This window comes from Nuphar pumila, chromosome 9 (assembly GCF_984573655.1).
Source record: "Nuphar pumila chromosome 9, dmNupPumi1.hap1.1, whole genome shotgun sequence".
NCBI lineage: Eukaryota > Viridiplantae > Streptophyta > Magnoliopsida > Nymphaeales > Nymphaeaceae > Nuphar > Nuphar pumila.
The window spans coordinates 84,880,586-84,893,510 of NC_143257.1; the positions used below are offsets into that span (position 1 = coordinate 84,880,586).

At 37.2% G+C, this 12,925-nt stretch overlaps 1 protein-coding gene across 1 annotated transcript in view; it reads right to left on the reverse strand.

Moving 5' to 3' along the window:
- Positions 1 to 1,741: 1,741 nt before the first annotated feature.
- The window catches only part of LOC149828667 (uncharacterized), a 61,398-nt gene continuing 50,214 nt past the window's right edge, over positions 1,742 to 12,925 (reverse strand). Inside the window, exons 4-15 of the mRNA XM_090017674.1 lie at positions 10,804 to 10,890; positions 10,601 to 10,660; positions 10,380 to 10,466; positions 10,041 to 10,109; positions 9,831 to 9,886; positions 9,098 to 9,183; positions 5,192 to 5,282; positions 4,928 to 5,085; positions 4,750 to 4,841; positions 3,523 to 3,570; positions 2,692 to 2,765; positions 1,742 to 2,211 (exon numbers count right to left, since the gene is read on the reverse strand). Coding sequence (XP_089873800.1) covers positions 2,136 to 2,211; positions 2,692 to 2,765; positions 3,523 to 3,570; positions 4,750 to 4,841; positions 4,928 to 5,085; positions 5,192 to 5,282; positions 9,098 to 9,183; positions 9,831 to 9,886; positions 10,041 to 10,109; positions 10,380 to 10,466; positions 10,601 to 10,660; positions 10,804 to 10,890 — 984 coding nt within the window. The 3' untranslated portion in view covers positions 1,742 to 2,135. The remainder of the gene's footprint in view (positions 2,212 to 2,691; positions 2,766 to 3,522; positions 3,571 to 4,749; positions 4,842 to 4,927; positions 5,086 to 5,191; positions 5,283 to 9,097; positions 9,184 to 9,830; positions 9,887 to 10,040; positions 10,110 to 10,379; positions 10,467 to 10,600; positions 10,661 to 10,803; positions 10,891 to 12,925) is intronic.

Here is a 12,925-nt window from a genome sequence, read left to right on the forward strand (position 1 = left end):
TTTGCCAATGATAAGGCTAGGGTGACAAAGTATGTTCGGGAACTTAAGGATGGACTGTGGTTTCGAGTGAACCAGTCGTCGATGACCTTCAATGATGCGATCGAGGCAGCTTCTACCCTGAATGAAGAGTGGAAGAGATCAGGAGAATCAATCTAAGAAGTCAACTGGAAAAGGTGGATTTCACAAGCAATAGTTTTCAGGTGGCAAGGTGTAACAACTATCATTCAAGAAGCAGAAATTCAAGCAAGGAAGCTACCAATCCTGCCAGCAACAGAGGCAGCCGCAGTAACCAAACACCCAGGAGACTTGTCGACGATGTAACAAGAGTCCCCTATCTATTATGGCATTTGTTACCAATGTGAGTAGCGGGGGCATATTGCTCGGTATTGTCCGACTAAGCAGGGAGTCCAAGGTAACCAGCCATAGTAGAAACCTCTACAACAGCATGTGCAGAGGGGGAATAACAGGTGAGTGTATGCTACTACGGTCGCATAACTGAATAACCAAAGTGAACGTATTAAATGTGCTATTGTTGTTATCGACTATCTTGCGTGAGTTATGTTTGATTCTCGTGCTAAACATTCATTTATTTCTATTTCATTAGTTGAATTGTTTAAAGTATCATCGTCTACTCTAGAGACTGGACTAGAAGTCATGTCATCGTTAGGAGTATCTTCTTAATGTACTAAGTATCTTGCTGAGATTAAGGTGGTAATTGGTGAATAAGAGTTGTCTGCCGATCTGATTCTACTTGATATGCTCATTTACGACATTATATTGAAGATGGATTGATTATCCCGGCATGGTGTGAAAATCGTAAAAAACATATGTGCAAACATACATTTAAGTGGGTTAAAAAAAGGAGAATGGAGGTTCGCACGATATTTTGCTATAAAATGTGATTTTATGATTAATAGAGAAGACCGCATAAATAACATAATTTTTTGTGCACTTCATTAGGTTCACAAAAAAATATGTGAAACTCCTTTTAAGAGTTTGTGATACTCAACGAGCGGAGCAATATATCACACAAACGTCATGAGTTTTGCATATATAGAACGAAGTTTGCACAAATATATTTGTTAACTTTCTATAACTAAAATATATCAAAACTTCACAAATAGTGCATAGAAAATTCGTAAATTTACTAAAGACTTAAATGTGAACCTCCGCATATTGGTCATTTTTCACCTATATTTTTTTCAAACTTCAAAAGGTATTTGTGACATTACTATCATAAGGAGGTTCACAAAACTTTGGTACTAAATATATGCAATTTTACTAAGGTATTTGTAATGTTACTATCACAAGGAGTTTGGCAAAGCTTGTTTTTGCATGCTTCATGAAGACTAAAAAAAATGTGCAAATATATATTTAAGTAAGGTTAAAAAAAGAGGTTTGCACAGGTATATAATATGAAGGTATTTGTGATTTTACAATTACTAGACAAGACCACATAAATAAGATAATTTTTTGCACACTTCATGAGGTCTGCAAAAAAAACCGTGTGAAACTCCTTTTAAGTAGGAATTTGAGATACCAAACGCAATATATCACGTGAACTTCGTGAGTTTTGCAAATGCGAAGGGTAAAAAGATTCTAACAAAGTTGCCGATTTGGTCATCGGGCAGATTTAGCAAATTGTGAGGTTTTTAAGAAAAAGCATCATTTTTGTCTTACAATACGATCATTTTCGGCAAAGGTAATGTGAGAATTGACTTGCAATTTTAGTACCTAAAGAAAACTAGTAAACAATGTCTTCTTATTCAAACTATGCATTTCTTGATAAATAGTGAACAAGCATAGCGATTTTACATCATATTTTTTCTACAAATTGAAGGCGATCTTCCTAATCTTCCTACAAAGGATCACCTTCAATCCTTAATCAATATTTCCAAATGGGAAAAAATACATTTAGACTAAACATGGATCTAATTTACAACCGAATCTTCGTTAAACAGCTAGCAGAGGACGCAGGCAGACTTCACAAGCAAAACTGTGTTGCAGGGTGCTGGGATGAGTCTCTGCATATGCAGTGCAGGATGCCATCTGGAAATATTACATGCCCAGTTTCTTTAGATACTACATAGAAGGAGAATATGTCCATCTGTTGAGCAACTGCAGAGGCTTTAAACTCAAACACATCCTTGTTCAATCATGGCCTGAGCAAGATTTAAGAAAGCAGATATGTTTCCTCCATGAACCAAAGCCCTGAAACATGAGCAAAGCAAGGAAAAACACAAAATTTCCATTACAATTTTTGGTGTTTAAATCATCAAGGACATTAAATATGCTTCACCACATTAGCATTAGAGTTGTGACAGGAAAGTATGCATTGTCTTTGGCAAACTCGCCACTCAGTGATATTGCATATACCTAAAAATAAGTGCAAGCTTTGTCAGTTGGAATGCACATGCGCTTACACAAGCCCCTTTTTGTCATGGTTTCAATACAAAAGGATTGCACTAACAGTAGGCAACGATGGAAATATAAAGAGGATCTGGTTGTCAGGTTCTTACTGATAACTAAAAGCTTTCCAAAATGGCAAATCAGAATACACAATGTTATGCACCAAGTTCTAATATCTATATTAAACTGTCCACTAGATGATACAGACATCAAAGAACATGCAACCACGAAGCAGAAATACATCCAAGAAAGTAAAGCAGATATATTGTTCAGGATTCATACTCGGGATTTTCTTTCATGAATCCATAATCATTGGCTGCTTTTACTGATTTCTGATAGATCTGCTTCATGGATTCCTGAAGATAACGAAGAAATAGAACGTCAATAATCAAGTGTGACCATAAATGTTTGCATATTCTTATTGACATGCAGCTAATGATGTTCATAAAATGACTGTCGAGTAGTAAAACTGGAATTTCAATTTCCAGCAACAGGGAAAAATGGTTTGTGCTCAAAAGGAAAAACTATGTTGTAGCATAAGCAGAAAGAATGGCAAAGAGACAACTATTGCTAAACTAGTTATTACATGGGCATGATGCTCATGTATCTTAGGCGAGCTCAGCTGAACTTTTAACTTTGATGATAATTGGTTCAGATCTATGTTGCATCCCCATTTCTACAGAATGTTACAAGTCTAAATTTTGATGCTCCTGATCAAATAATCTAAATTTCAGACTTATCAGCATGGTTTTCTTGTTATAGTACCTTATACTGCTGATACTTGAAAAAAGTAAAGGAATCACATCTGAGTAAATGCTGAACAAACAAAATGAGATCCACATAAAGCACTTACGCTATATCAGGACCAGTGCATCCACACCAAGTTTTATCAGAACCATGATCGGTAATCATTTTCGAGATTAAAAGAAAAACCTAGTTAATTGAAAGCAAATATAATCCTGCTCATCCAGCTAGATTATCAGAAGGTTCACTACATCAGAAGCTCTTTAACCCCAAAAACAGTTGGCTCGGAGATGTTGCTTATGGAAAAAACGATGCACTTTTTAAAATTTTGAGATCATTTAAGGGGAACTGGTGTAAAAGATAGACAACCTGTATTGAATTCCAGTATTGACTTGATTCAAGTTCTCCAACACCAACCTGCAAGCAGATATTCAATTGGAGCATCACATGATGTCGTGAAGTACTGGGGAAGACTACAAAATGCACATAAATAAAGCTTTTTTGCTATGAAACAGAATGTTTTTAAGTTATCCAAATTAGAAGTGATTCAACTGATTCTGAAGTCAAACCAGAGTTCTGCTCTTTCAAAATTATAAAAAGGTCAAGCCATACACAAGCTGCGCTTGAACAAGTTATAATAAAACGAGAATCATGAACTCTGAGCAGAACAATAATCGTACTACAGGAACACGAATTTTAGATAATAGGCAGAAAATTTGTTAACAAGGCATGACTCGCAATCAGTTTCAATTTGGAGAAATGAAGAACATGGTGTTATTTAGGCAGATGGAATGGGCCTCAATAAATATCAAAACATAGAAAAGCAGAGAAATACACCAAAAAGTACAAATTAGTTGCTGCAAGGTTTGCAACTATGCTGTTGTTAGCACTATCTAATTATGTTCAATGAGAAAAACACCAATGTTAGACTAGAAAACAAAATCAAATAAAAACACAAAAATACTAGAGACTAAACTAAGAATATACAAAGGAAATATATAGAAGCAAAATGATGCATTTCATGATGATGCAAGTAAAGCATTTCCATACTCGGCTATGAGTCTATGTCAAGGTTGTATGGCTTTGAACACTTAAAAATCTTTAATCGTTAAATTATTTCGACTTCATTAGCTTTTAATCTATCAGTAGAAGAGAAAAAAAGTAACACTACAACCGTTAAATGAATAAAATTGTAAAACATTTAAGTATGACCACCTCGAAGGTTACCCATGTGGTCAGCGGGGTCCTGTCTCAAGCTAAAGGCCCAGGATCGAATATTGCTGGAGATGGGTGATGTCGTTGCTTTATCATGGTTGGGGTTGGGTGGTCCTGTCCTCAACCCGGAGTTTTATCTCGCAGGGAGGCGGGCCCATTGACCCAGTTCTCAGTGAGGGTTTTCCTTCGTCATCAAAAAAAAAATTAAGGATGATCTGACATAGGGGACAAATATGATGGCTGGATTGGTGGAGGTGCACTATCATCATGGAGAGTCTCAAAATTGAATGATGTTAGACATGATCACCCATCTTGCACTATAAAAAAGTGGAAAAAAGAAAGAAAAGAAGAAAAGGAGATTAGTTATTCATACGGCCATACCCCTCCAGCACTAGCAGCCTTTGCTGGAGCAACTAGAACTTTAGCCTTCCTGAGCACATCAATAGCTTGGGGAGTACATGGCATATTTGAACCTAATGATGCATGAGATACATGTTTATTAATGAAACTCTATTAATAAAAATCAAGTAATAAGTTCACATCATGTAATAATAAAAACCTTCTATCAACATTCGGCAGCCGGAATTAACCAAAGATAATGCATCTGCTTGGTCCATTTCATTTTGTGATGCACACGGGAAGGCAAGATCACAGTGCTCACTCCAAGGTTTTGCATCATCAAAATACTTTGCTTGGGGGTAAGACTTTAGATAATCTCTGTCAATTGCATCAATAAGGAGATAAATAACAAGAGATCCCAAGGCTGCAGGACATTAATAAAAATCAAATATTAGACAACACAGCTTGTGGAGGAGCATCACACCTCAAGCTTCTTTGTTGAACTTTCATATCTCTCAATAATTCAAATTTAACATAGTCAAATCCTTCTTGATCCAGTAAATAGCCTCTTGAATCTGATCAAGTACAGAAGGATAGAAGACAATTAAAATCTGTAGCAAAAAAATAACCCAAAGAGCAAATAAATGAGTTCCTCAGAACTGCATATCAATGCATACTCTCATTTATCAATTTGCAGTATCATGCTGGATGTTGATTTGATGTTAATCTGTAGCTACTCATTGAAAGACTAAACTCTCACTGTAAATCAATATTCACATGTGAGAGTTTTGGAGCAGACCTTATCTAAAACTGATTGAATCAGACTAAAAAGGTTGGAAAATCATGAAAAGGTGATGCTCTCTCTCTCTCTCTCTCTCTCTCTCTCTCTCTCTCTCTCTCTCTCTCTCTCTCTCTCTCTCTCTCTCTCTCTAAGACTTGTACGTAAGGGTGTCAACGGGTCGGGTTTGGTTCAGACCAAGATGGAACCAGACTTGGACCCAATTTTCGGGTATGGTATTGGTTCGGACCCGGGTCTAATCAAGTCCACTATAAGAAAAACCATACCCGGACCCGATAAGAACTCCATGAACCAGACCCAAACATATTTTTTTATCATTTTTACATTGAAAATTTGCGGGTCTTAATCGGAACTCGGGCTGGGTCCGGGTCTGGTATAAAATTTTACAAACTATACCCAGGTCCATGTATTAATCGGACCTTTGGGTCTGCACCCGGGTCTTAATTGGGTCTTCTTATTTATCACCATACCAAGACCATATAGGGTTTGGTCCGGGTCGGGTCCGGGTAAACCCAACCCGTTGACACCCCTACTTGTATGCAACAGTCATGATAAAGTGATGAAGATCGTGCTTTTGTACCTTCTAAAGAAACAAACATGAAGGAATAAAATAATATTAATGACCCTAAGAATTAAAGAACAAAGGACATAAAAAACATCAGATAGAAGTCAATCATACAAAAGGATAAAGTCAAGAAAATAGAAGTCCTATATAGAAGATAAAGTTAAGAAGCAATAGTGCTTGAAGAGTTGCGGGAATGCCTGTCATCTTCCATCTTCCTAGAGAGGTGGTTGCAAGGAAGCTGGAAAATGATTAGAAAAAATAAATATCTTAAGATCATAGAATATGAGCCATCAATTAGTAGCAAAAGTATTGCAGCTAGAGACTGGCAGCAAGCAGCTTTCATAATGGAAAAAACCCAAGAAAAATTTCCCTCCAGCCTTATCAAAATCAACTTGAGACGTCTCAAGAAGGTGCCAATTGGATCCATATTTGTTAATGCAAATTCTGTTGCGAAAGGTTGGTTTAGGAAACACTTGGTTTAGGAAGAGGGAGTCTCACCTAGTAACATTTAAAAGTGGGGTTAATACGAGTCAGATAGATTTTTTCCTACTTAGAAAGAGAGATAGGGGTTGTTGCATCGATTGTAAGGTTATACCGGGAGAAAGTGTAGCTACACAACATAGAGTCTTAATTTTAGATCTTAGAATTAGACAATGCCGCACAAGGGATAGACATAGGATAGATCCTAGAATTAAGTGGTGGGCACTGAAAGGAGCTAAACAAGGAATGTTTGTAGAGCAGGTAGTTAAGGAAGTTGATTGGTGTCTCGAGGAGGATTCAGAATCAATGTGGAATAAGATAGCGGGTGGCATGAGAAAAGTGGCTAAGGAGGTATTGGGTGAGTCTAAAGGCGGTGCACCACTAGGTAAGGATACATCATGGTGGAACGAGGATGTCAAATTAGCTATTAAGGTTAAAAGAGAGTGTTATAGAAATCTAAGTAAGAGTCGTGATAATGAGAATTTGGAGAAGTATACGATAGCAAAGAAGGAAGCTAAAAAAGTAGTTCGAAACGCGAGGGCTAAGGTATATAAGGAGGTTTATGACAAGTTGGATACCAAAGAAGGCGAGAAGGATATTTATAGGCTTGCAAAGATGAGAGATAGGAAATCAAGGGATTTGGGTATGGTTAGATGTATCAAAGATGAAACGCAAAGGGTTTTAGTCAAAGATGAGGAGATTAAGGAGAGATGGAAAGATTATTTTGAAAAGCTATTTAATGATAGTCATGCTCAAGATCTTGGAAACTTCTCCATTCCTTTTCATGAGATAAATCGTGACTTTATGCACAAGATTCAAAAGAAAGAAATTGCAGAGGCTTTGAAGAAAATGAAATCAAGAAGGGCAGTTGGCCCAGATGGTATACCTATCGAGGCTTGGAAATGCTTGGGAGAGAAAGGTTTAGAATGGTTGACAAATCTTTTTAACTTGATTTGGCGAACAAATAAGATGCCTAATGAGTGGAGGAAGAGTACTTTGGTGCCTTTATATAAGAATAAGGGTGATATACAAGATTGCACAAACTATCGTGGTATAAAACTCATGAGTCATACTATGAAACTTTGGGAGAGGGTGATTGAGTCTAGGTTGAGGAAGGTTGTCATGATATCGGAGAATCAATTTGGTTTTATGCCTGGAAGATCAACTATGGAAGCTATACATCTTCTTAGACAACTTATTGAAAGATATAGAGAGAGGAACAAAGATTTGCATATGGTTTTTATTGATTTAGAGAAGGCATACGATAGAGTACCTAAGGACGTTCTCTGGTGGACAATGATGAAGAAAGGTGTTTCTCTCAAGTACATTAGTATAATTAAAGATATGTATGAAGGAGTAGTAACCAATGTCCGCACTTGTGGAGGGGTGACAACCAATTTTCCGATAACGGTTGGGTTACATCAAGGATCTGCTTTAAGCCCTTTTCTATTTGCGATAGTGATGGATGAGCTTACGAGATCAATTCAAGAAAATGTACCGTGGTGTATGTTGTTTGCTGATGATATTGTTTTGATTGATGAGTCTAGAGCTGGGGTTAATGCTAAGTTAGAATTATGGAGACAAACATTGGAAGGTAGAGGTTTTAAGTTGAGTAAGAGTAAGACTGAATATATGGAATGTCGGTTTAGTAAGCAACGAAGTAGTGATGGGAGTGTAGTGAAGCTTGGTGAGCAAGAAATACCGGTGAATGATTATTTCAAATATTTGGGATCCATCATTCAAAAGTATGGAGAAATTGATGGAGATGTAAATCATAGGATAAAGGTTGGGTGGATGAAATGGAAAAGTGCAACTGGAGTGCTGTGCGATCGTAGAATGCCATTGCGGTTGAAGGGAAAGTTTTATAGGACGACTATTAGGCCCGCTTTACTATATGGTACGGAATGTTGGGCTGCCAAGAGACATCATATTCAAAAAATGAGTGTAGCCGAGATGCGAATGCTTAGATGGATGTGTGGAAATACAATAAAAGATAAGATTCGGAACGAGGAGATACGTAAGAAGGTAGGTGTTGCACCCATTGAAAATAAGATGCGAGAGAATCGTTTACGGTGGTTTGGACATATTCGGCGAAGGCCTAATGATGCTCCAGTTAGAAGGTTGGAGAAATGGGAAAATATATTAGTTAAAAGAGGTCGGGGTAGGCCTAGGAAGACTTGGATGGAGATGATAGGAAAGGATATGAATGCTTTGAACCTCACCTAAGACATGGCATTGGATAGAAATGATTGGAGGAAAAGGATTCATGTGGAAGACCCAAAATGAATTTCTTTTTTGGTTCATATCGCTGACCCCAATTGTTTTGGGATGAAGGCGTAGTTGTTGTTGTTGTTGTTGTAAATTCTGTTGCGAAATTCAGTGCCAAAAAATATTTTCCTAAATGGATGTGCATATACTGCTAGCAGATTCATGTAAGAAATTTCAAATATTTAGAGGCAATGATTTTGACAGGTGGAAATAGAAGTGCTATATCATGTTTATCTATTTATAGTATAAGACAGAAGTCCTGAAAGAAAATTTTCTACCTGATATTGTAATTGGAACAGCAGCACATGCAATAAGTTTCTCCAAAACATTCATTGCAATCTTCCCAGAACCACTTACAACACATCTGGAAATGGAATAAGAAATTGGAGAAAAAGAAAACTTAGAATCGGCTTATGGAATTACCCTTCTATGTATCTCACTTAAAAGGGTAAGAACTTCAACAGAGTCAGGCATCAAAACCAACTATTTTCAGAAAGCTATGATGTATGGACTAATACACTTCTAAAAATACATTCAAAGCATTCACAGCACTCTATCATGTTTATGTGTGACATGAAAGGAGGAAAAATAAAGAAACACTCTATGGGTTATACGTAAATCTCTCGAACAAAATCAGATTGTGCTGCTAAAGAATGGTTTAGGCACCCTTTTGATACTTTCAGTTCTGATAAGATATTGGCCATTAGAAATTAAAATCACAGGATCCAGAATAAATTTTGGAAGCAGCACCTTAACAACTATATTATTTTTGAACCAATGGTATGATGTGCTGACACGGAAAACATGGTTTTGAGTCCCCAAAACAGCCATTTGCACACAAAAAATGCAGAAAATTAGGGCTGATCTCAGTATGCCCCTTTCTAGTGCTCCAAAATATAGGACTGCACTCTGTGAGGCCTTTTTCAAGGATAGGGATGCAGGATATAGAGAAAAACAACACATTGATTATTAGCCTTTCTCCAGAACAATTGTTCGAGATAACTTAGTAACCTTAATCCTTTGAGATCTTTATTCATCTCTGCAAGTATAAGCTGCGCATAGTACACCTGCATAGAGTATAAATTGATGAAACATCAGAAAAATCCAGAAGTTCTCTATGTTGTGCTTGAAAGAATGAAAAGAGAAAAATTGTTACAAGAATATTAGGCAGTTAACCTGAAAAAGTGTATAACATAGTCAATAAAAATATAAGCATGATACCAGTCCAAAACCTGTAGCTTCTGTCCAAAGACTGGAACCTGACCAGCATCTTGGCCCTGTAAAACTTCCCTGCACAAAAAAGACATAGTAAACTACAGTACCTGCATGAAAGTTTAAACAGGAGGGAAAAATAATCCGAGTGCGGGCCAAGATGAATAAATCAAAAATATTAGTGTAAACTCATGCAACAGAAAATATACATAAGCAAACAAAAGTGATTTGTGTACTTTTTAACTGTAATTACAGTGTGTACAACAAATCTGATTTGTAGTAATAAACAAAATCCCTGCAGAATCTGCCGACAGAGTTATCTATACAATAGTTTTATATCAATGATACCTGGAAATCACCAACTAAGCGTCTATATTGCCCAAAGAGATAGCCCATTTCTCGTGGACCAACACCCATGTCTTCTGAAGGAAGATCCTGTACAACAGCATGTAAAATGCACGAGTACACACTACATAAATCTTTGCAGCATGCATATTAGAAAATTCATGTTATCCTCTCATAATCACAGAAAGTGTCGGTTATTATTACTCTTTTCAACTGCACATTACCTGATTGGGGCCTAGATAATGATATAACTCATCCATGAAACTTTGACAAAAGCGCATGATCTGCAACAACAGATTTTATTTCATATATAAATGTTAACCACTCATGTTCACTAGAGGAGAAACGGGCCACTACAAATTATTTAGCTCTGAGATAGAAAAATGAAAATTCTAGCAACCTGAAAACTAAATATAATGAACAGTACCTCATTTTCGCTTTTCCCCTTTGGATCAAAATCACTTCCGCCACCAGCACCTCCAAGCTTATATGGTGATAAAGCATTTTTCATTGTCTAAAAGGAAAGAAAATTTTTAACCTTTAACCACATTATTCAACTCTTGCTCCACCGTACAATACATGGACGGAAATTGCTGTGAGGTATCACAAAATTACACCAAAGGTGCCTGTGCTGAATCAACAGGGTGCAAAATCTTGCATGCATTATGACCTCATAAAATTCAATGACAGTCAAAAGAAGCATAGAAGAGAAAAGACAGTGATCAGAACTTCTCATCAATCCATTGTTCCCTCTTTGGTAACCCTAGCCGGTTGGCCCCTGCTTGACAATAAATGAATTGTGTGAACTATGACTCTGCTCCTCAACCGCCTAACCAGTAGAGATCACTCCAGGCATGCCCCTCATACTGGGTCAGTTTGTTTCACTCACAGGCTTCAACTAAGTCAAGTGTTTGGTAAAAAGGTACCTTTGCTTGGGGCATCATCTCCCCTTTTAAGTATCTCTTCTACTTCTCTAGGGATAGGCTGGCCCATTTGCCTCCCTTCACCTAATGCAACACTTGCTGCTTGCTCTTTCTTTCATAGTTCCTTCTTAAGAAGGGCATTTATGGTTTCTACCAGAGTTACCGGAAGCTTCTTAAATAGGTGGGAAGCTAGCTTCCCAGAAACTCGATTTGGAAGCGCGATACTCCTCGTTTCCAAAACTTGATAAGAACCTTGATTCTCCCACGCTTCTCCTATGATTTCCACACGCTTCATTTATTCTTATTATATGTTCTCTTACTCAACTTTTCATGCTTTTCATGTGTTTTCTCTGACTCTTCTCACTCACTTCCATGTGCATTCACTAAATTGGTAGTCATCATTTTTAGATTTTGTTAAAAATTTAATTCTTACACTAAAAAATCATGAAATTTAATATTAGTCACTTTTATTTTAGTTTTTATTTGTGTTTTATTTTGATTCTCATTCAATTCTTAAATTTATTTATTTTTATTCCTCGCTTCTCGCTTCTCGCTTTGGTTGCTAGGTCGTCGCCCAGAAGCGACGCGTCACACCGGCGCCCGGGTGTGGTGTCAAATAGGCAAGGGTTCCCTCACTTTGTTGGACGGGTGGGGGTAAAGAAGTTAGTCCAAGACCATAAAATTAGGTTAGCCACTTGGAACATAGGGTCTTTAACTAGTAAGTTGGTAGAGTTAGTAGATGTTATGTGTAGGAGAAAGATTGATATTTTATGTCTTCAAGAGACCAAATGGGTAGGTGAGAAAGCTAAAGTGATAGAACCTTGGGGATATAAGATTTGGTATACAGGAATAAATAGGAATAGGAATGGAGTAGGGATTGTTATGAGTCGTCAGTTTATAGATAATGTAGTTGAGGTCCGTAGGAAGGGTGATAGAATTTTACTTATTAAATTAGTATTAGGTACGGATATTATTAACATTATTAGTGTTTATGCACCTCAAGTAGGTTTAGATGATTCCATTAAGCATCAATTTTGGGAAGATTTAGATGGAGTAGTACAAGAGACATCTTATGGAGAAAAGCTTTTCATCGGCGGTGACCTTAATGGACATGTAGGCATTAGTAGGGATGGATTTGAGAATATCCATGGAGGCTATGGTATAGGAGAAAGAAATGAAAGTGGAGAAAGGATTTTAGATTTTTGTTTGTCCTATGATATGATCTTAGCAAACACTTGGTTTAGGAAGAGGGAGTCTCACCTAGTAACATTTAAAAGTGGGGTTAATACGAGTCAGATAGATTTTTTCCTACTTAGAAAGAGAGATAGGGGTTGTTGCATCGATTGTAAGGTTATACCAGGAGAAAGTGTAGCTACACAACATAGAGTCTTAATTTTAGATCTTAGAATTAGACAATGCCGCAAAAGGGATAGACATAGGATAGATCCTAGAATTAAGTGGTGGGCACTGAAAGGAGCTAAACAAGGAATGTTTGTAGAGCAGGTAGTTAAGGAAGTTGATTGGTGTCTCGAGGAGGATTCAGAATCAATGTGGAATAAGATAGCGGGTGGTATAAGAAAAGTAGCTAAGGAGGTATTGGGTGAGTCTAAAGGCGGTGCACCACTA